The 25343-nt window shown below is 38.2% G+C and overlaps 1 protein-coding gene across 1 annotated transcript in view; it reads right to left on the bottom strand.

Annotated features, from left to right (window-relative positions):
* Nucleotides 1–1143: 1143 nt before the first annotated feature.
* LOC128794418 (LIM zinc-binding domain-containing Nebulette) overlaps nucleotides 1144–25343 on the bottom strand; it is a 111150-nt gene continuing 86950 nt past the window's right edge. The window contains exon 4 of the mRNA XM_053954250.1: nucleotides 1144–1393. Coding sequence (XP_053810225.1) covers nucleotides 1262–1393 — 132 coding nt within the window. The 3' untranslated portion in view covers nucleotides 1144–1261. The remainder of the gene's footprint in view (nucleotides 1394–25343) is intronic.

The raw sequence follows: 25343 nt of genomic DNA, 5'->3' as shown, positions 1-25343 counted from the left end.
AACCAGGGAGTTGCTGAAGTTTCCCAGATCCCAATTGGAAGTCTTAATGGCCATGCTTTTCGCCACTCCAAAGAATACATTTTTCTCTCTTACAAGCCAGTAATTTCAGTTAGCCCCAGTATGAACATGAGATGAGCTTTTGTTCTCATCTTGTCCACATACAGGAGCAGTTGCACAGCTCTGACATTAACTGTCGTCTCCATTGACCAAGGCTCCAGGAAATGAGCCTAAATTTTCATCTCAAAGACTGGCTCTAGACATCAAAATCTTAACTAGTGGATGCTTTGGCAAGAATGGTAAACCTCCACTGCTGTGAAAAGTATGTGTTTTTCAATGACTTTTTTCTTCAGTAATATCCCAACCTGAAAAAAAAGTTTTTTATTTCAAGTAAATAAATCCCATTATTTTCCTCTGATCATACTTACACTGGGTATCTCTGATGCTTTGCTGTTATTTTATTACTACAGAGAATGATTAAAAAAAATATTTTCACAAAATAATCTATAGGGACAAGTTCTTGCAGCAGAAGAATGATCAGAAGGGAAGCCAAGACAAGTGAATAGTATTGATTCTGCATCTTTTCTAGTTCAGACTAATTCTTACCTATTTCATACGTATCAGAATTTGCACTATGTATCTCCAATATTCCATTATGCAGTGAGTTAAACATGCTACAAGAGAATGCAGTACAAATAAATAACTTTCTTAGCGAAGACATAAGACAGGAAAAGTCACATTTTTAAAAATCCCATTCCTGTAAGCTAATGAAATATGTTAGGTTTTGCTATTTGCCATTTCTTTGTCATCTTGCACAGCATTGTCTTGCATGTCTTTTCTTTTAAAACTCAGCATCAAAAACTCAGCTTCTAGAAAATTCCCTCTTGCTTGTTTTGCTAATTTTGACAGTTCCTGCTAAAAAAGAGGCAAAACTTTTTAAATTACATAATCTATATACTTTATATAAACAAAAAGTAAATTAAAAGTTCCAAAAGTATTCTTACTTGATGACAAATCTATTAAAAGATCAAAAAGTGTCAAATCATTTTAATAAAGAAAATACTTTGAGCATACTAGCTGAAAGTTGGAGAGGTGAACACACATTGCCAATGTGCTGTACAAGTCCGTGGTATACAGTTACACACATTTCAAAATCTGACATACACAAATCAATCACCAAAATCAGACTGTTCACTCACACAAACTTCATTGAAAACACCGACAAACACACCTTTTCTTAGACACACTACTTCTCCATCTACAATCACTTTAGGTTGCAGTCACATACATTACTGATTTGTTCCTGAGTCCTTTTCAGTCTTTGTAACTCGGGCGTATCGGTCACAATACTGAACCCTCTTCCTTTGCTTTCTTCAAAGTCTCTTTTGTATTTTACCTACAGAATAGAAAATACAGAAGAACAGGGTTGTTTTGACTTTCCACAATGTGCCCCTAGCAATTTAGCATTTATTTTTAGTGTAAATAAAGCACTTGTGAAAGGCTTTTAACCTTTAAAGAAGAAGCCTGTCTTTATCCACTAACAGAGATAGACAGCAACTGGGCAAAATTTCCCAGTGCCCAAGCTACTGCCTCCCTCCAGGGGTGCCACGGGTTCACCTCTATGAATACTGCAACTGTGGAAATATTCTCTGTGGCCATTTCATTCTCAAACTAGTTACCACAAAACTATAGCACTTACTCTTACACAAAGGAAAATAGCTATAACTAAATCTGGAGGTCTTCTAATTCTTCTAAAGTTCATATTTCATCCTCTATTCATGATTATTCTACCAGTCTCTTTCCCAGCTGAAAAATAAATTACACATTAAAAAAATACTGCATGAAAAGAGTATTTAGAATATCTTGAAGTCAAACCTTTATAAGTTATGGAATGGCTGCCTGTACAAGCTTAATTTGTCCCTCTTGCACATATGCATTTGGATATTGTCTTTAATCAAGTATTCATATATTATTCTTTGACAAGGCCCCCTGCTTTACTGTGTACACAGCAGAAATGGTTCCATAAGTAGTTGTGTCCTTTTTTTGGACCAGACTACTCGAATCCTACCATCAAGGTAGGAATATTAGTTTCCTCAGAAGCTTTTATATAGCTCTCATCACAGCCATTAATCAATTTTCATAATGCACCCTGGAAAGTGGGAACGGCAATATCCACACTACTAGAACAACCTGCAAACTGAGGTAAAATAAGCTTAATTTCCAAAAACATAGAGGGGTCTCAGGGTGTTCACTCTCCAGTTCCTAACAGTTGAATATGTTCAAATTATAGGCTTGGGTTAGCTCTACAGATACCCAGGACTTCTGCAAATCAGTCTTGGGGTATCCAGTTTCCACATAAAGAAACAAGACGAAATCTTCAAAATCTTAAGCCACTGTTGAGGAAAAGATAAAACTCTGCATCAATGGCAGAGTCAGTCCATGCCTCCACAGATGGATTCAGCTACCTTACCCATAACAACTTCCTTTTACTTCCCATACCTCCTGCTTTACTCACTACACACATCTGGATTTCGCAACACCTGGGAGAGCTGTAGCGCAGACAAAACAAGATTCTCCTTCACACAGCTGATAACCAGAAAACACCCAGCACATTCACCAAATCCAACTATAAAATATAGTTTGTCTTTCCAATCCTAAACCTCAATCAGTATGCTAATGACTTTTGCTTTTTCTTTACTATAGTTCACATATAAGCCCATCAAACAAATCCTTGAGACATAGCAGCAAATGACCGCATCAACAAACTACCATTTTTCCTGTGTTTCAGCTGTAGAGCTGGCTGTAGATTTCACACAAGTATAATATTTTCATGCCACCCTGAGAAAAAGGAAACACTTCTTTCCACTCAGGATTTTGAGCAAACCATGGGCTGATTGGCCCATGTTGTTCTGTTCATCTCCCCCAGGTTCAACCCCTCTGCAACTTTCCTTCCATTTGATCACCATATTTCAGGTATCACTTTGTCTCATTTTGATTTTCTAAACTAGTCTGGTCCACCTTTTCACAGCTCCTTGTTAAACCCCTTTACCCAAGGCGCTCCAATATTCATTGCTAATTATCTCCCTTCTACCAAATGGCTCTACATCTTCACACTGATTCTCAGGCTTCCTTAAACATACTGGGTGGACATGCTATTCCAGGACTGTCTGGTGCCAGGAAAGATGTCTTAGGAGTCTGAACTTTCTGAACTTTCTATATTTAGAGTCATACAAAACTCTATCCACATTGGACGGACCTCCATGGCCAAGGACACATGACTAGCATCATCTCAGCAAGCTTCAACTCCTTAGCCCTAAATGCTAAGACAACTGAGCTATTCAACCACTCAGTTGAACTAAATGCTCAAAACAAACAAACAACCTGTCAATAATTCCAAGTAAGGGAATAGTCACAACCTTGGAAACTGCTGAATATTTTGCACAAAAATTTCACATTTGGCCTGAGGCAGGCAGCAGACATAAAAATGTGCAGCCTTACTGCTTGAAGTTTACCAGAATTATGAACCAGTGAACACTTTTCAGAAATGGGTTCAGCCCTGCCTAAAAGAGAGATTACCTATTATTAGAGAGGGCATTTCCTGTTATTAGTTCTAAATGTACTAGCCATTAACTTCAAATGACCTTTATTCATCTTACAAAGGAACAGAAGAAAAGTGGGAGGGAACTAGATAGTTTTAACTTAATATTATTTTAATCCCTCAGTCAGATAAAAAGGGCTCCTACTGTCTATTAATAAATCACTTCACAGGAATAAGGTTAACTACAGTTCGCAGAGCAACTACTTTGAAACCATTAAAAAAGTAAATTATTTAAAATATTAGCAGAGTTAATATATGCATTATTGGATTTTGCTACATAACTTCAAAATATAGGTTTGAGTTATAAAAATCACAAAGTAATGTAATGTTTCATGAAGAACAAAGCTCTGTGAAATGTGATCCACTAAAACTCCTAGTTACTGTAAGTTCAAAAGAAAAAGTACCTCAATTTCTAGAAAATGTTAAATAATGAAGATGTCATCAGTCATTTAGAACTGAGAATAATATTCTGTATAGGAGCTGCAAACATCACTACAACAAATTAATTAACTGCACACCATGGCTGTCTGAGATGGAGTTAATTTCCTTCATAACAGCAATTACAGTGCTGTGTTTTGTATTTGTACCCAGAACAGTGCTAGTAACCTACCAGTGTTTTGATTATTGCTGAGCAGTCCTTGCACAGCATCATCCCCAACATCACCTCTGTAGGCTGGGGGTGCATGAGGGGTTGGGAGATGACACAGCCAGGACAGCTGACCCAAACTGACCAATGGGATACTCCATATTTTAAAACATCATGTGCAACAAAAGGAAAAGGGGAGAGGAGACATGAGTGATTAAGGCAGTCTTTGGAAGCAACCACTATGTGTACCAAAGCCCTACATCCAGGAAGTGGCTGGACATTGCCTGCTGATGGCAAGTGGAGAATTAATCTTTATTTTCCTTTGTTTCTGAGTGCAGTCCTTGCATTTTTCCCAAAAACCTTGACACATGAGGGGTTTAGGGTTTTTTTTGTATTTTCTCCCTCTGTCCCACTGAAGAGAGGGAGTGAGAGAGCGGCTTGGTGGGCACCTGGCAGCCAGCCAAGGTCAACCCATCACAAACTGAAACCCTCGAAATTTAGTTTTTAAACAGAAACGTTTAGTCCCTAATGACTGAATCATAAATGCAGTCATTTCCTACAAAGATGATTTTTAGTAAAATCCTCACCAAAATCCCAGGCAGTGGCTCATAATGATTCTCACTGTCTCCAAAATGCAGTCTCACAGATGCAGAGCACCCTCAGTGGTGTCTACCCTGAAAAATTGATCTTCTGAGAGGCAATGTGTGGCATAAACATTAGAAATTAAACTGTAATAAATCACCATAAATGAAAAAGTTTTAAGTGAAAATATTTCATGAGAAGTAATTCCACACAGACCCGCAGTGAAAGGACTAAGTGATCCAACAGATCTTTCACAAATCAAACTTCTCAGATTGGTGATGTTAGCAAGAGATCTTTCAGACACCTAAAGACAGGAATGTGTAAATCTACTCAAGAGGTCAGCATGAAGTGAGACATGAAGCATGGATGGGTCCATCTTACTGTGAAGGACATAGGGTCCATCTTACTCTCCACATAAAATATTAAGTTGGAGAAAATGTTGCTCATATTTTTTTGCTGGTACACTTGGCAGCAAAGCCACCTATTAGGGAAACAAGATTCGTTTTGCCTGGGAAAAATACTATGAAAATATAAATGGAGCATAAAAGATTGATTGTACTTTTGGGGCTTTTGGCAGCTATCCATAGTCCAGCCTCATTTACAATACCAAAAGCACCTATCAGTTGAACAAACACCACAGGAGTCCAAAAACACCGAAGAAGAAAATACCAGAGAAAGAATTCAACATGGTGGATTATCATGCTCTTCTCATCACTGGAGAGCTGTGAAGAATGCTGACCTCAGAAACACTATTAATTCCATCTCCACCTCAAAAAGATACTCAGCCACTACAGAGCACATATTAATTCCCCAAAAGCTATGGCAATATTAAAGCTAGTGTCCTGTACAATTCCTTCTTCACTTTCCCGTACAGACCAGGCAGTTGTGAAAGTCAGTCCCCTTCCTTATCTGATACACCGCATAGCCCCACAGATTGTAGCATCATCATGTCTCATGTCCAGCAAGGAAGGAATAAGCAGGTAGAATGAGAATATAGGACCCCTCACATCCACATTTGTTCTGAGAGGAACATTCATAGGCCTACAGTCTTTACTGCACCCTGAATATTTATGAATTTGTTTCGGCATGCTGTGTTTGAGGCTTGCCCAGAGCCATCTGCTCCTTCTGTGCCCAGCACACACAACTACTTCCCAAAGGTCACCATCTGCTAATACACTGGTTTTTACAGACTGGCAAGAAATCCTCTCCCACAGTACAGGTCCTAGAGGCACGTCTTGGCAAAGATGCCTTTGTTTGGCTCTGCTTCTTCCATGGACCACACAGACTGTGGGTTTTGCCTCAGTTTATCTTACTTCATACAAAATTAATGGCAAGACAGAGACAAAATTTACTATGAAAATTAGATTTTTATGAACATTACTAAAACAAATGTTTACATGTGGATCAAATGTAAAGAACAATTCTAAACTAAATTCAGTAAGACTTCTTTTTAGTTGACTAATCCTTTTTAGGGAGGATCCCAGACACTGTCCTATCTGACAAAGCCAAGTTTCAGTCTTTGTGGTGTAGTTTGTCTTCTAACACTGCTCACAGCTCTACATCTCATTAATCTTCTGCTCATATTGGAGGTACATTTAAGTTCCATCTAATACCCAACATTTGGTACCCAATAAGCTGAAGCACTACTTCTCCTAATGGCAGTAAAACACAGTCTTCCCACTGTCACTGAACTAGAACTATTATCCACAGTAAATCTAAACAGGAATACAGGAATTGAGAATTGTATATAGGGCAGACCAAACTGTCCTGAAAACTTATCTATGTACTGGAAGCTCTAAGTTGGGCATTCTTTAGGGAAGTCAAGGAGCCATGGACTCCTAAAAGGCCACTGATGAACGAGTTTTGCTGTAATAGGGACCTGCAGGGTTACAGATTTCATCACCTTTTTTTAGATAAAGCAAAATAAAAATTCCCCAAGACTGAAATTTGCAATTTTTTTCAAATGGTGTTTAGAATGCACAAAGTCATATTTTAGATTTTTTCCCTTTATTGTGAAGAAAAAAGCCATTTTCACAATTCAGAGCTGAAGCCATCATCATAATAGGTGAAACTTTCTGAAAGAAGGAAGTTTCTCATACAAAGATAATGTAAAACTGAAAGCATCAATACTCCAACACAACAAAAGCCTTTGCAGTTACATGAAGTAAAAATTTCAAGTGCTACAGCTATCATTAAATATTCTGTCTTTCTACATACCTCATTCAAACATTGGGCAAGTCTGTCTGTGCCACCCTGTGAAGTACAGCCTCAGCAAGTCTCCGACCATCTGCAAATCTTTGCACTGTAATTTCCTGAAGCTCTCAGCAGTTTTAGCAGGGAGCTACTGCTAAATAACAAAAATCTTGGAATCCACGTCAGAACAGTTAAAATGTTGGATGGGGACAAATTAAAATATATAAATAGTAGCTCTGGAGAGAATGTCTCTACAATGTGGTCTCTTTATACTGAGGATGATGCAAGTGGCTCACAGAAAATGCATGGGCAAAAGCGTTTCATACCCCAGGATGTGCAGTGACAGGAAATTGGAGGCAGTGAGAGATCAAAAATTTCAGAATGAGAAAAGGATGGGAGTCCTCCATTTGGATGTATGACAACAGCATGTGAACAGTAGCTGGGATCCAAGTAAAATTATGACAGAAGAGAGTGCAATCTGATACTGTTTCAACGGGCTTACATCCAAACAAGTCAACTAGGCTCCACTCCATCACAAACCACTTCCACTGAAACTATATAGGTACTTCTGCCCAAGAAATTATTTTTATGCTACTAAGTATGCTCTAAAGTGCCTTGCATCTTGTTTCGCTCCTGGGCAAACTGGAAGTCAGTGAGATCCTACTCTTTTCTATTAAAACGTAACACTAATGTTTTCAAAAGGCTGCACATGCAGAGAAGATGACACGAAGAACGGGCCAGTCTCAAAACAAGCTGATTCTCCTACATGTCCACCAGTGATTTATCCACATTTTAGAAGCAGGAAACAAATTCTGTGCAGAACTGCAGCTGAGGAGATAGGAGGTTGCAACCTTCATGACAGAGACATAGCGTCAGATCTTCTGTCCACTCCCTGCCACTTGATATATGCTGTGTTTGAACTACTTTATCTCCAAGGAACAGAAGTCTGGGGAAGTGAAGGATTTCTTACTCTACTACAACAGAAAGAGATCTGACTTTATCATATGTCATCTCCAGGCAGAAAATGAAAGATTGATATATATATATATAATCCAAATGAAGACTGCTAAACTACCACAAATTTTAATAATACCATCAAAAGTGAAACCAGTGACAGCAAACTCCTCCAAACAGAATGATAATTATCCAACATAGCAGGGGGGTGGGAAGGAAACACACTGAAATGTCTCATGTACAGATTTGCTAAATCCTGGAATATTGCCTTTATCTCCAGGATCTGAATAAACATATAGACCCTGTCTTGCTGTTTTCATCATTGGGAAAGAGAATGGCCAGGCAACCATCAGGACAACTATAAAGTCATGAGCTGTGTACTCTAAAGGAAGTATGCAGTAAATCACAAGCATGTGAGCTGCTATATGCCTGCACTCCACAACAGACAGAAAATGTGTAGCTGCTGGTTGGCTAAGGCACCAAGACTGAGTTAGCAAGTCCTGCTGAGAGGCAGGATGTGTTAGCTCGGGCTCAGCGCCATGCAAACCACGGTCATGCAGCCTATAGCTGGCTCACAATACCAGCAGAGCTCAGAGGCATCTGGCCACCGGGCACCAGAAAGATATTAACACACAAATGCACATACACACAAAAGACAGGCAGCTACAGCTATTAGAGGGGGGGGGGGAGGATTAAAAAAAAAAGAAGTAGCAAACACTCCCTTCCCTGAAAAGCGCCGCCAAATAAAATCTCACAAAACCTACTTAATAAATATTCCGAATAACATGATCGTCATATTCATCCAAGGAGTATAGAATATTCACATAAAGAATCAAGCCAAAAACTGAACTAAAAAATACAGCATGGCATGTAAAGAAGATTAACCACAGAAGGGATGTAAAGAAGACTGACCTCAGAAAATTGTAATACAGACCAAGGGCACAAGCTGTAGTCATATGCTACAAAAGGTAACCAAAACAAACACTAATGGCCAACAGAAGCACATGACATGTGAAGACAAAGAACCTGTAAAACAGGTGAACAACTGCCAAAAAAATCACGTAATGTTCACAGCTGTATCAGAAGAAAGAAGTTGAAATGAATCCAACTGAGAGACATCAGAATGCAGTCCAGAACAAACTGCAGAGGAAAAGGAACTGAAAAGTCTAGATTTGAGCAATGCAGATGTGCAGGCACATAGGAGTCACAGAAAATAACAAGACACAGTGCAATTATACCCTCTGGCCTCTGGTAACTGCTTAGCAAGCTTGGGGTCTCTCTGTCACTCATATACCATGTAGCTGGCACCTTATACACCACTCACATTAGTAAATAACCTCTTGTCTCATTCAGCTACAGCTCCTCTTGTTTATTTGCTAAAGAGATGGCAAGGACACACCATCTCTTATTCCACAGAGTTAACAGATCATAATAGATCATTTGACTTTAGGTGTTCTTATGGAACCTCCTTACAACTGTTTCTTGTGCCACTTATGGCTTATTTCTTGAAAACTAATATATCAAGTGGGCACCTGCAGCGCAACCCTGGTTACAAAATCCATGCACATTGCACACAACTTGCGGCCCCTTGGCCATATTAGTCATGGATGTCTCATGCAGTCTGTTCCTCTGTCCCTGTACAACCAAGGCCAGGGGAGAGGGACTGTCTATCACTTCCTCTTAACTGTAAGCAAATTCTGGAATCCTTATATCTTGTCTGTCTTCCAAGTTATCATTTTTCCACTCAGTAATGAAGATAAAGCCAAAGCTATTGAAGGCACCATGAAGCATAGGGCTTTAGAAGGAGCTTCCTTTTCAAAAGTTGGAGGGAAAAAGAAAAAAAAAAAAATGAAAGTCCATAAAATCAGCTTCCAGTTAATACATACTGTTTGGCATCCAGAGATTAGTCTTAGTTAAAAATCTAGGCAGAATTTGACTGCAAACCCCATTTTTTCAAGCCTAAATTCTCTATTTTGTTCTTCATCTTAAAGCAAGAAGAGAAGGAAGGTGAGCGCAAAATAATACATGTAAGAAAGGTAATTTAATGCCAGAAAATACATAGTGGGCAGTTCAGCCTTTCATGCTTAGATTTTCATTCATTTTCAACTCTGAATGCCACATATGTCTGAATGTCTTAATAAATTTCAGCTGCAGAAGGAACAGACGCAGAAAATATTTTGTCCCAACTAAAATTCCAAAACTATCATAAGACAAATGTTTGTAAAGGTGGCTGAATCCCTAAAAATGTTAATCTTTGAAGAAGCCCATTAGCTGAATCTCTTTGAGGGAATAATTTCTTATACAATTCGGTATGTAGGTAACCACCTATAGATGCAAATCAAATATTTACATCAGCAACCTCTCAAATAACATAAAAAGTAGAGTGAAACTGTTAGACAGACAGGAAACCCATACAATTTCAAAATTATAGCCACATGAACTGAGATCAGAAGATGCCAAAGGTCACCAGTAAAATCAGAGTTGCAACCTGGTTCTGACTTTTTTTAACAAATGCTGATTGATGCTCAAATCACCTAAATACACAGTTTCCAATACCTCCCAATCATTTGGCTCTACTCCTAGAAAATGTTTGCACTGGTAAATCTCATTTAAACCTTATTTGCAAAGATGATACTGGTGCATGACTCCAGAGTCCCTGGCTCAAGTTCATACTTCCCCATGCTCATGGAGAATTGGACTCCAGTCCTGCCACAACTCACTGGAAAAGAGATACAGGTTATCCTCAGCTCCTAACACTAAAGGACCCAAAGGATACATATGAAAAAACCTTAGCCACATACTCAAGGTGAAAGCCCCCTAGAGAGAACAAGGTAACTTGGGGCTAGTTTTGAGGTGTTAATGGAACAGGGAAATTAGGCTGCTCCATTTGTCAGTTATCTAAGTAAAATGGGCAATAAAAATACATCCAGTTCCCTCATCCCCCCACCCCATTAAAAATATTTGCTGCTCAGACTCTCACTTTAACATCCTTAAACTGAGATCAAACAATTAAATCATCCTCCAAGCCTGGCCTTCAATTTCAGGATCTTCTTTGGGTGCCTCAGCTAAAGCTTTTTACAGTTAGTAGGAAAATTCTAACTACATTCATTTTATCCTTTAATACCATTATCCCAGGGAATTCTTCAGATGGTGATACCTGGCCAGAAAGAGTGGGCTTGTTGGACAAAAGGCAGATGTCACTACACACAATCTCATCAACCAACTCACCTTTACAGTGAGTGGACAGAAAAGACATTTTTAGAGAACTTGGCTCATCCTGAAGATACTTAACTTTTTTTTTACAACCCTATATTTAAAACATCTTAAAATTACTTCAAAATGTAAAAATATGAGTTAAAACTACCTAAAATACCTTTAGGTATCTTGAGACAATATCTAAAGATATCTTAAAACACGTACATAAAGCCAGGTGAAATGAACTCTATCCAGAGCTCCAACACTCCCCATTATATTGTCTGTACTTTTCCTGTGATGTTGCATTCTTGTGAGCTACTTCAAAATAAATTCATGACCAGTTTCCTAAATGTTCAGAATTCGAGAGTTGCACACAGATGCCAGTACTGAGTTTGGTGTGGGATCAGTTTTCAGACACAGAAACTATCAGCTGCATACAGCAGTGGTTTTTAAATTGGGAGCTGAATCACCAGATTTTTTCAAACTGTGCCTGTAGAGCAATATATAAAACCCAGCTAAAAGAGTGGTTATTTATGATGTGCAAAGGAACGAGAAGGGCAAGTTACCCTTTAAATACATCCATTATTCATTCCTACTGAATACACATGACTTCTGCTTCAAACAGCGAGGGATATGTTGTGAGAGATGCCCTTCTAATAAAAACAAGGCAGGAATGTTAGTACCAGAAGGTTCCCTGCAGGCTAAAAAGTGACAGTTGGCTGGGCTAGGATCAGAGCAAAAAGTGGAGTGTAGCAGCAGGCCTGCTTATATAGGAAAGAAAAAAAAGTGTAAATAAAAGAAAGAGTCCACAAATTCAAGGAATTACTTCAGAAATTAACTGGAAAGTGTTGAGGGGAGGAGGAGAAAAAAAAAGAGAAACACAATTGCTTCAGAAAAGGAAGACCAGGAATCCCGAAGGAGCAGACAGGGGCTGTACTTTCCATTTCTTAGCAGAGACGTTAGCTAGTAATAATGAGCAAGCAGTAGGGGAGGGAAGGAAGAGAAAGAGGAGAACAGTTGCAAATCACCCCAGCTGTAAAAACTGCTCCCTTTGTTAAATGGCCCTTAGTGAGTGGAGAGAAGGTGAGCATTTAAAGAAAGGTCTTTGTTATTTAAATGCTATCCCATGCTTCTTTTTCAAAACTTGCTTGAAATGTGTAATGAAAGCAACTATTTTTCAGTTCCAAGATATAGACTTGGGTCTGGGGTTTTTTTATTTACTGACCAGGGAAAACTAGGAAAGAGGTCATTCCTTCTTATAAAAGAGACAAATTACATTCCTATATCTGATACATCCTACCTTCTGATTGCTTTTAAAGTTTTGAAAACATTACACAGATGAGCTCTATCACTACTGTAAAATCCTCTACTTGTGAAATAGAGACTGATTCTGTAAAGTTTTTCATAACTTTCAATAACTTTTTTCTTTCTTGCCTCCAGTAAGAAGGAACTTATCCTGCCTAGTACAACATAATATTTTTATTTTAGGGGAGGGAGACTAATGACAGAGACTGATACTAGTGATACAAACTCTATGTGACATTCGTATGCAAGAAAATAGACTAGCACATTACATCAAAAAAAAAAAAAACCTCCGAAAGATGCTAATTTTGTTGGATATTACATGGTTTGCATATTTGTTAGAAATTTCTTTATCTAGAAGGAAAAAGTGTCAGCCTACATTCAGCCAGCATGCTATATCCCCTTTTTAATATCTCTGGAAACATCATATCCTATAAGTAAGATGCAACAGGAATTTTGTTCTGCCCTGTCCAATTCACCTGTGCAGGGAGGTATATTTTACAGAAAGCAAATACAGCTTCTGAGAGTAGTAATAGAGCCAGCCTGCACAAATCAAACATGCTCAATAAAAGATGCATTTAAATGTAATCTTCATTAATTGCAGAGAATTTCATCCAATGCCGACAATACCCTGTGCTGGCCTAAGAAGAAAGGAACACAACTTGTGGCAATTGCACCGTGTGCTTTCCAACAAAATTATTTGAATTACAGAGACAGAAAAAAGCTTCCCAGATTTCAAACAGTGATTGTCTTTTTCCTTGAAAACATTTAGTATTTTCTGCTGTGGGGAAAAGTAGCAGTAAGTTTGGCTTCCTGTCAGCTATAGTTCACAGACTTTGAGAAATGGTAAATATTGCAAACTTAGTTCTAGTATAATACCAAAAAGAAGCTCAAAGAAAAACACTGTCTCTTCACAATGGAAAAGCCAGGAGAAGCTACGTCCTTGTCACTCCATACATCTACCTCTGTAAAGCACTTTCAAATCATTATGTCTTGTTGCTTAAACAGACCATATAGGAGTAACTCTGGGCAGGCACTTCAAAGGCATTATTTCCACCAAAGGCATTATGTATTGGTTTTACATTATTTTACTGTCACAAAGCTTAAATGCACATTATAATTCCTGCCTGATGGAAAAATATGAAGGAGTATTTTCCATTTTCCAAAGCATGAGGAATTTTGAAGGGAGGCCACTCTGATGTATTTTCCCTGAAAGGACTACTGCTGAACTGGTCTCTGTGTGTTGTAATGGGACTGTGTCCAACCCATTGTAACCAGCAGGAACATGGATTTCTCAAAGCCCAGTTTCAGCTGCAGTTATTTTTTGGAGGGATGTGCTCTGCATCATGGCTTGCAGCCATCTAGGGACACCATGTTAGCAGGGAAGCAGCCACTGCTGGAGCAACAAAGATGACCAAAATCTGCCAAAGGAAGGATCTCTGTCTTTTCTGACACCTGTAGAAAATCCTGGAAACAGGCACATAATATAAAAAGAAAGTGGGCAAAGAAATAGAGGAACCATATACTCAGCACAAGACAGAGGGCGCTGAAAAAAGTTTAGTGCTGCCACAACCACTATGAGATAACAGCAAGAAGAAATTAATTATAAGAAATTAGTAGATGTAGGTACATTGTACACATAGCATAGGACAGCTATTTGTTACACTGCTGAATACCAAACCTATTATTGCTTTCATTTCCTCATCTGTTTACAGCCTTCTCCTGATTCTTACAGATGAATTATAAGTTCTTTTCAGGTAGATACAGTTTTTTTTGTGTTGAATTTGTACAGCTCCTATCAAAACACTCTAGGGCTACAGCCATTAAATACTGCAGTAATTTGGGTATTTGCTGAGAGCTGACATAGTGGCAGCTGTTCTCTCTGGCAGAATTCAACCAGGGTGTTCAGATGGACACACCCATACTTACTGAGCCACACCACCCAGGAGTTCATGGCAGTATTATTCAGGGTGTTTGCGGCCTGCAGACCAGCAGGGTCCAGAAAATCAGCTACAAAGACAGAGGAAGGAAGAACACACAGAGGACAGGCAGCAGTTAAGTGAGGAGTTACACTAGACTCCCTGACCCAGACCTGTGTCAATATGGTACATTAAACGCTTGTCTCAGAGATGTATCAATACTGACAAAGGCACTGCCTATACCAGACTTTTGAAGAGTGTGAGAAGCACACATTGCAGCAGCCTGTCTGCCACCACGCACATGGTGCGGCTCACATCAGCATATGGCACTGGCATGGGGAGCAGAACGTGCACGAGATTTCCTACCAGAGGAATAGTATTTTTGATTAGCTTAGTCTAACTTCCACCACTCTGAGTGAACTGTGCACTGTGTGTGCACTATTGTATCCTCAGACAATGGTCATGTCAGTCCCAGCTCACACTGTCATGCCCCTGATAGCAGCATCAGTTCAGATTTAGTGCTCAGATCAACAAGGTATCAGATGGCAATTAGATGGCTGCACATCCAAAATGCCATGCTCTTCAGGGTGGCTCTTCATTTGTTTGCTACACACTAATAATAACCCAAGAGGTGGGGAGAAGCATTCCTGGCAGGTTCACCCTGTTGGATTCTGCTTGCAATGGGAACTCTTGTCCCATCCTGGCAGCAATGGTGGCTGCAGAGGTGACCAGGGCAGGCCTTCACCTTCAGCCTTGGAGGCTCCTCAGTGGTCACACTACAACACGAAATAACTCACGCGCTCACTCAAGATGTAAAAGAAAGAAAAGAGGAAGTTTTTGTTTCTGACCTCGCAATATATAGAATTCCAAAAGTGACAGTGGATTGGAGGATGAAATTGCTACCTCTCCAACCACACTGGTCAATCTAACAGTCTATCAATTCTCTCCTCCCACAAAGAATGCAAAACAATCATTATTTATATGAACAGTGTGTGAGAACTCCAGTAGAAATATGTAAATATCAGAAAGTATAGAAAACTTTTAAAAGAACTTTAAAACTTTTAAAAGAACAGGGCAACAACGTGTGAGAGTCAGCAGTGTGGAGCTCCAGTGGGAGACCCAAGTGGTACCATGGAAAGAGAGCATGAGATGGAATCACCAGTGAAAGAGAAGAACATAAGGGAAGAGAATTTCAAGGATAAATTTAAGAGGATTTGGGATCTTTTTCTGGCTGCATGAAAGAATTCTTGGGACCCTCAAAAAATCCTGGATCTGTCTCAGTAATTTTTGAAAGAAAAATGGAGGGGAAAATACATTTGGCATTGTGAGAATACCAGGTGGCTTCACTGTTTGGCAACCATCTGGTCTCAGTTTTCTCTTTGTTAGTAGCACCAGCATCAAATGAGACAGAAATAGAAAATGTTAACTTTTAAAATATACACAATTAGACAAATAATCGTTACCATCAAGCAAAGGGAATCCAGCAAATGGATAGCAGTGTGAAACACATGGCAAACCATTTAAAAGGAAAAAAATTAAGGCACAGCCATCCTGAATTAGAAGTAAATTGCAGTTAATTTAATGCTTGTAATATTGCACAAGAATTATGATAATTTTGCTAATAGTTCGTCATCATCCTCCCCTCCAGTTCTTCCACACACCATGTAGTAGAAGAGCTGCAGAAGCAGCCAGAAATGTTCAGATTACAAAGAAGGCAACTCAGCATAGAAAAAAAAACTAGAGGAAGGAGGGAAACAGCAGCAATGACAGACCTGTAGGTGACTACAAAGGAGCAAGCCAAAGGCCCACATTTCTTGATTTGTCAATTAACATTAAACTTAAAAGAAGCTATAGTTGAATTTCACATGGAACTTTTTTGTCAAAGATAGCGGTAAGTGCTCAAAGAATTTAAGACTTCTCTGAAGTGTCATTTCTTTAAGACTGACTCAAATTAAGACCAGTTACTTAAACTATGAAACACACGCAAGGCTAATTTTTCAGATGGAAGGAGAGGAAAAACTATCTGCAGGTTGACTTGCCTCCATGTAAAACTTCTTGTTTGCTCACATGCAGTAGGCAATTATATGACACTGCTTTTGCACATTACTAATATACTACATTTGCAGGAAGGCTTTTGGCACAAAGTTTTTGGTAGAAACAGAAAAATAACAACTATAGCAAACAAATCTAATTTGAAAATTAAAGAAGAAAGGCAGTTCAGTAACCAAAGACCTCCTGGCCTCTGCCACTTGACTTCATGGTCTTATTCCAGCTGTCAGAGAAAACAATAGATGAAAAGACAGTGAGAAGATTGAATATTCTAAAAAAATGCAACAAGGTCCCATAAATGCCAACACGTACAATGTAATCATTTCCATCAAAGAACAGCATCCATTTATCATGGTATATGTGCAGAAACTTGTTATCACAATCATATTATGCACTAAGATTAAACACAACTCTGCCACAAGAAAACTTTTGATAAGTATCTTGATTTTTTAATTCTTTCTTTTCATTAACTTCTCCTAATTTTTAACAGCACTGTACTGGGAAACTTGCTTTGTCCATTTCCACCTACCAGTCAAATTTCTGACAAATACTTTATCCTCTGAAATTGTCAATTATGGGTAGATGCCAAATGAAGCTTTTATCGGTTCAACCTAATAAGGGGAGTCCTGGTGAACACACACTGAAGGAGTGTGGCAGGCACAGAGTGAGAAAGAACCCCCAGTAAAGATCAGGAACCCTGGAAATACAGAGATGGGGCCACTGGGCTGAATCCCCACAGCATCCATGGGGATTCCAGTTCAAACCTGGTACTGAGGACTCTGCACTGGTATCTTTTGCCAAAAGCACTAAAGTGTTAATTAGAGCACCATCGCCTCAATACCCTATATACTCTATTCAAGTCATGACAAAAATAACTACACTGTGGAAACATGGGTTAGCAGACATTCAATGACCCTGTATCTTCTCAGCTCTCCATCACTTTGCTAAGTGAGTAAAAAATTCTAAATTATACCACAGAAAACATGTGACTAAGTGAAGACAGAGACAGCACAGAAAAAGAACTGAGAATTTCCTGAGAAAATATTATCTCCTTTTCTATTACTCTTTAATAGTCAATATAAAACATATTCCTGTTTTAAGGGAAAAAATTAGACACAGATTTGTGTTGCCATAACTGTTACTAAATACTTCAAGATTTTAAACTAAAGACCCTGTCTATATTGTATTTTGGCAAGGATTTATACAGTGTCATTTTGAGAACACGGAAATAATTGATACATATTAAAGGTGGATTATTTTATAAAAACTCCCTATTACGAACACTTAATATCTTAGAATTTCTTGCTTCTGTTCTCTTTGATGTAGAAACTATTAAAAGACTATATGTACAAAAATTCTTTACAAACTGTTCTGAAACAAGAGGCATGTCATTCTCTCAAAACTATTCAAGCTTGACATTATTTTAAATGCTGAGAGTAGTACGTAAAGAAATTGAGCTGAATTTCAGAAACAAAAATGCTTGAGTAACAAACATATTTGTTACCAAGATGCAGAGTTTTACTACTGTGTTTTGGCTTAGGAAAGCCATTCTCAACTAGCTGAGTATTGCTTTTTTTAAACGTCAGTGAGTATTTATATCACAGTTCATCATACTCATCTACAGCAGTCTCTGTCTCTTTAAGAGTAAAATGTATGAATTTAGGTTTATAAGATTTATCTATAAATCAACATAAAGCTGGCAATTTCTACTAGGAAGTCCGGAAATCAGCTCAGCAAATATGGTAAACTGTTCATAATTTCTGTCATTAAATGTAATATATAGTAGTGACTGTCCACATAAACTATTGCAGATGTCATAAACCAGGCTGAACAACCAGCCTGGTAGTACAACAGTTTTCTGTAACATTTCCCACATTTAAATCTTACATTAAGAAACAAACAGATTCAAGAAACTGTACCAGCTGGTGGAAGGAAAACACAAACAGATCATGTTCTGTTTTTATTTGAAAAGGGAAGGTGGGGATCAAGCATCTTGTACTTTAGAGTTCTCCAAGTCCTTGCCTACTAATTAAATTCAGACACTGACCAGTGACACATTTCAGTTTGACCTCAGCCACCTAATGCTCTGAAAAGAATGTACAGGGAAAAAGGTCAAACAAATTCCAACTTACTTTTAACTAGCCTCAAATCCTCTGTGAACTCCACACCACATCTTGCTTCTTTAAATATCATAAAAAGTTTCAGCAGAGCCCAGGGAAACACCATCTTTCCCATGAATGTTTTTATGATTCCTTCAGCTCAACCAGAGCAATTCCATGACTCCAGTAATTACATACACATCTTACAACCAAGAAAGACTCAGTAAGTAAAACAGGACACTATTCTTTCCCCTCAAAAAATGGCAAAAATTACCCAAGCACAGTATATATTATCAACTCCAAAGTGATATACAGCCCTTAAAGTTAGCACTGATTTTATTGAGAGTTCCATAACTAAATACATATAAATCTGGCTTTTAGGTCAACCCGTTTCTTTTACCATAGTGCGATGGAAGTGCCAGGTGCAATTCTAGCTGATTCAGCTGGAATTTCTGCCAGGAATTCAAGGGAGTATACACAGCTACAGATGCTCAACCACATTTTGAATGAATGCAGTGTATGCTTTTCACATGCTTAAGCTGCTCTGCCAGCCAGTGCAATGGAGACGGTGCCACAATCCCAAACTCACGCTTCCTGCTTCAAAGCAAATACTGCCAGATGTGCTACCTCCATCCATACTGGGATGCACAAGAACTCTAGATGAGGTTGAGAAAGGCTTCTCAGACCCCTGCTGAGCCATCAGTCACATTATTAGCTGACCCTCAATGTGGAGAAAGCAGAAGGCAAGAGCAGAGTCTGTTCCTGGATACCTTTTAGCAACACGTTCAGAAATAACATCTATTTATTATTTTTAATTTGCCGAAAACAACACAGACACATGGTAAAAGTCATGCTTAAGAATGATAACAATTCTTGTAATTCACTTATCCAATTCTATGTCCAAAATATACAGGTTAGGAATGCACATGCAACACTTGATCTTCCCTTATCGAGTGGCAGAAAGCACTCCTCACAGCATTAACTAATTACAACTATAAATTGTAATTTATAGTTACCAAAAGCTAGCACTGCAAAGATTTCAAAACCTCCATAAACCTCCAGAAACACTATGACTATTTTTAATACACATTAAGCCACAGACCCTTGAGAAAAACTGAGTGAATAACACAAGCTGGATTTAGCTCCATTGTAGCTATTTCTCCAGCCCTATTACATTAGCATGCAATTATCACACAGTAATTAGCAACAACACATAAGTTCTTCTTAAAAAGTCCATTTGCCATAATATTTCAAGGCCTATTTTCACAATGTGTAAAAGTTTAAAGTTTTTTCTTCTTAGCCTCTTCTTTTTCTTGTGCTCTCTTACTTTTTTCTTCTTTTTCATCTCCCTTCCCCCCACTAACCCATCACCAGAGATGGAGCCTTTTTCTTTACGCTCATAATCAATCCTCCCAAGCTGGATTCCACTGCATCTTGACATAACAATCAATTACTTTCCATAACCAAGGGTTTCCAGAGAAAAAAAGAGTCCAACATAAAGCTTTCCTTATTTGTTTTACAAAAGCAAACATGAACCTTTGAACAAAATTTTAGGGATGAAATGCCTATGGGTTTGATAGATAACTATGTTATTTGAGTACATGCAAAATTCTTTTTAGAAGAGATCAGAGAAAAAGTTAAAAGACTGAAAAGGGTGATAAGGCGGAAACAAAATGAAGGGCAGATCATTAATAGAAGACTATAGAAATAAAAGGAAACTAAGTAAAAGAAAAATGAAAAAAGGCCAAGACAAAAAAAATTAATATAAAATAAATAACAGATACACTATGTTCAGAACCTTCTCAGTATCATTCTCATTTATGAGTACAGTTTCCCTTGTCTAATTCACAACCCAGGCTTTTATTCAGTGAGTCAACTCCCCCCAAGATTGTAGAATAAAGAAAATGGGATAATAATAGAGGTAATATTGTGATAGCAAATGTTTAAAAGAAGAAAGGAAGATCCAAACCCCATGGATTCACCCATTCTTAGGAAAATTCAAGCACAAATATGAAGATTCCTGGAAAAATTACTATCTGTATACTGCCTGATGCCAGCAAGCTAAATCTGAAATCCCAAATGAGTGTATTTACAATGCTGAACAAGATAGTGCTCTCTTTTCTTCCTATTTGTCGGCAAAAAGTCATCAATATGTTACTTCACAACTGCAAAACATTTTCTCACACACTCATTTTGTTATATCCTGAAACACAGGAGGTCAGTACTGCACTATCGTAACAGTTTTCCAACATCAGATGCCATAGAATTGAAGAAAGTTTTCTTATTTTCAAACATATGGTCTGATATATTTCCCAGGAGGGAAGAAGGTAACAGTTAACCCTCCTCCTTGTTCTTTATTTCTATTTTGCTACTTAAATGATTTTTTTTAAACAGTTGCTTTCATCTGGGGGATTTTTTTCCCCTTTTATTTCTTTGTAAAAGACTTCTCCTTGACCCTCACAGTTTTTAAGTGTCCCTGTACAATTATTGTGCTGCATCTGCATAATTCAGATGTTTAAATCCACTATTCTTTTGATGAAGGACAGAACCTGATCTATTTTCTTGCTTCAGTTTGTATTTTAAAATAAGACAAATGTTTACAGCAGATATTGTTTGTGGAAACATACGATTGTAATGTAATTACTTTGCCACAGCTTTTGCTTTTAGTTTCTCCTATTAATCCGTGTAAAGCTACACTTTTACAAATGGGCTACAATAAATGCTCATCATATTTTGAAGGAAAAAAATCAACACCAGGGAATTTTTCCTCATTACACTCTCTGTGAACTCCAGCAAACTCCTCCTCCCACTCCTGACAGTACTTGTGTGATGGTTTCTGTTGCATTCTCAATCTGTGCCCTTTGAACAGTGTTATCTTGAGCTGCAATCAAAAAATCAATACTTATCTATCAATATCAGGAATATAATTTTATTTCCTGATTTTATTGACACTTCAAAAATTTAAAAAGAAATATTTTGAAAGCATAATCTGAGCAATTTCCCTGCCAAGAAATAAAAAACAGCTACAAAAATTTTACGTAAGCAGTAACAGAAAAATATACACCTACAACATAAGCCCTAGGACAGCTTGCATCCTATTTAAGTTTTAAAATTAGACTATTTTACAAGGCAGAACAAAACTAGAAATTTCACTGCTGTTTAAACACCAATATATTTCAACCCAAAATGTCCTTGTCCCTGAGGAATATCTGCTAAATACAAGAAGCGCTTGGCTAAAGGAATTAGCCAGCATCACAAACAGCACTTACATTGAAGAATAATATTGGATATTATTCTTCAAGTGTATAAAAATAAGAAATCTTTCCTCATTTTAGAGATCACAGAAATAGAAAAAGGGGAGAAAATAAATACCTCAGTTTCCAGAGTAGATCTTGATTTATATCACTGCATACCGAACCATATTTCTTTTTCAGTTGTAGGAACTAGTTTTTTAAAATCCCATGAAATCTAAGCAATGGTGTCTTATGTATTTATAACACTTCAGCTGTGTTCAGAAAACTATTTTTTAAAACAATCACCAAACCAACAGTCCATGTTTCATGAAGAATCATTGCAAAGTAGGCTGGAGATCATCTCATCCAATCTTCTGTTGAAAGCCTGGATTTAGATCAGTTACTGGGACCGTGTCAAGCCAAATCTTGAGTTTTTCCAGTAAGGGAGATTTCACTACTTCTCTGGGCAACTTAGTTGTTTGCATGGTAAAGTTTTTTCTTATCTCCAGGACAGAATTTCTCCTGAAGCAGCTATTCCCATTGCCTCTTCTCCTACCACCATGCAACCTTTCAAAGAGAGAACCTCCACTTTTTCTGCACCTATCTTTAGACATGGGAAGACTGTGATTAAATTTCCCCTTAGTCTTCTCCTCCTGATGCTGAGAAAGCCAGTTTTGTCAGGCATAGTTCAGACATCAAGTTCTCCCTCCCTTTTAACATCTTCATGGCTCTACTGTGGCTGTCTGGGAGGTAATTTATTTTCTTCATAGGAGCTTGTATTGTCCTGTGTTTTAGAGATGTGACCAAAATAATTCTCATAACACATTAATGTCCTAGCTATTGTTCAACAGTAGTTTCACAGCTTGAATATTTCTCAATCTGCATCCTCAGTGAATAGACTGAGGGTGTGAAACAGTTTGGGAAGGGACAGAGACAGGCAGTCATGTCAAAATACTCCTTTTAAGATGTCACCTTTCCTCCCCCAACACCCAAGCACATAATATCCGATTTTATTAAGGGAATTACACTGACTTTTATAATCTAGTTATCTTAGTACTGTTTCTTATTCGTAATTACTCAAATCCATGGGTCAATTTGTAACAAAACTACAGATTAATACCATTAAAAAGGAGTTCTTTGTGGAACTCATTTGGATTTTTTTTTATTTTTTTAATAATAACTTAGGGCAGAATATACTTTTCAAAAAGCTATTACATGACTTAGAAGACTTGGTCTCAAAATGCAATTCAAAAATTTGAATCCTTAGCACCGATTTAAATATTATGGTCTTCCATTTGTGATGAAAATAAATTGGGCTTAGGTACTTGGGGGAACTAAACTTCTTGGTTTGGAAGTCAGAATGTAAAGGAGTTAGAATAAAAGAAAACCTTATCTTATGTTTCATTCCTCATAACTTTAAAAGTTACCAAACACTGTTTTTATTTCCATAAAAGTTCTTTCACCCCCAAAAATGGCAGCTGGTAGAATGCAACCAAAGAAACACAAACTTTAATAGTGTCCCGCTTTCTATTTTCCTAAATTTGCATCACATGAAATTAAAAGCTTGAGGCATTTGGCTCCTGCAGCTTACAGGCAGTTCCCTATAACTAGAGAAGTAAAAGGCAACCTAGGCTAAAAAGCAGGTCATCTTAATAGACTGTCATAATCTTGCCATTAGGTCATAAACAGCAGATTTGGCTGCTCTACATACAGTGTTTCACATTCCTATCCATAAGCTGGAGCTCTGGAAAGTTACAGGCATCCAAGCTTTCATCAGTTTCTGTTACTGTGACTGGAGAGATTCCAGTAAAAGAAATTCAGGTACCACCTCAGACCAGATGGAGAGAGGCCCTGGAAAGATGCAGAGCTATTACAAAGGATGACTGCAAAGCTAAAGTTCCAAAGGAATCATTTTGGCTTTGTAGATAAATTTTGCTTATTTCAGAAGTGGAAGCTTCCCAAAGACAGGTGAGAACACAGATAGAAAGAAGCGCTCCTGCTTCTGATTTGCTGTTCTTGTCTTCAAAATTAATAGAACACAATGAAAAGATGGTTCCTGAAACCAGGGAACAGAAGAATAACAAAATTTGTTGCAATTTGATCTCAATTTTTTCTCAACAAATCTCAGATCAGGCACATAAACATAACGAAAAATTACAGCTGAACATGAGATAAACATCATTTGGAGTTCAGATGAGGTAGAGGAATCTCAAAATGTGCCAAAACAGCCCTTTGCACCATAATGATCAGTTTTCTAAGTGGCACCTAACTATTTGGCAACAGGGGTTTTAGGATTTTATTTGGATCTGGACAGTGATCATGCCCAAATCAATGGGTGATTTAGTATAAAGGATATGGGCAAGAAGGCAGCCTGCTCTCTAGGTGTTACCCAACCAAGTCTAAGAAAAAACTGGATATTCAGGGAACATGGGGTTAACTCCAGCACTATAAACAAGACTGGGAAAAGAGCCTTCTGAAAGAAAGATTAGGACAGGGATTGCAATGCAGCCACACAGGGGAATCATCAGCAAAACTACTTTCATGGAAGAAAAGGAAAAAAAAAAAAAAAAAAAAAAAAAAAACAACCAGGGGCATTTTGAAAACACAGCAGTTAGATCTTTCACTCCCACTGGATTTTCAGAAGGGCTGATTTCTCCAGCTTTTTGGCCCCTTGCAAGAGCTCAAAAGGATCAAAGCAAGATATTGCGCTGACTCTAGCAGCCATGGTGACAATTGCAGCCGCTTTGAAAGAGGAGAAACTTAAGTTGTGTTAGTAAGGGGATCTCCAAAGGTCTCCTTGAACTCTATTAGAAAGCAGGGGAATGGTGTTCATGACACACCATGTAACTTTAAGCCTCAGTGTAGTAATCTATACATCGTTAACAAAGGGCAAACTTCAGCATAAGGATGATTCTTGTCTCAATTTAACTCCCCTGTTCTCATATTAACTTCCCCTGCACGTACAGGTGAGTTCTTGGCAGTGTAATATTAATGTGGCACTATTGCATAGGGTTCAGCACATGTTACTTACTCTATAGTTTGTAAAAAGTGCTTGTTTTCATTTGCACTAATTCACAAAATTCAGTAATTGGCAATAGGTTGTTTCTAACATTAGTGCAAATTAGCAAGGTTCCACTTGATTTTCTCTAATTACTGGACTGAAAAGGATGATCGTGTACACTGAGAGATAATTAGCTAAGTGGGTATTAACCGGGGCTTTTGTGCGTGAAAATCTCCAATCATTCAACCAGACACTGACTAAGGCATTTCCTTTTGAGATAGATGTTCCAAATGAACCCCATTAGCTCCCCGAAGCTGCATGGTAACAGCTGGAAATCAGCACAGGCAACACTCAAAGAAAAATGGGCTCGAACAGGAGCAGCTATTCCCTTCTGAATTGGACTGCCTCAGACTAATTGAGAACAACTTCACTGGGCTGACAGAGCCTGTAGTTCCAACATGATAAAAATGATGTTTACACTCCCCAGGGGTACTGAGTAGAAGTCTGCCTTCTTGCATAGGAAACATTAGCAATTGCATCAGTTGTGAAAAACAGCTGCCTGAGCACCCCCCTCCCAGACCAAAAAGATTCGACAGAGGCTGTTAGCTCTTACTAGGAACAGTAAGAACAGCCAC

The sequence above is a fragment of the Vidua chalybeata genome, chromosome 1 (assembly GCF_026979565.1).
Source record: "Vidua chalybeata isolate OUT-0048 chromosome 1, bVidCha1 merged haplotype, whole genome shotgun sequence".
Classification (NCBI taxonomy): domain Eukaryota; kingdom Metazoa; phylum Chordata; class Aves; order Passeriformes; family Viduidae; genus Vidua; species Vidua chalybeata.
Note: the sequence above shows the minus strand (reverse complement) of the source record. Positions and strands in the feature narration are given on the sequence as shown.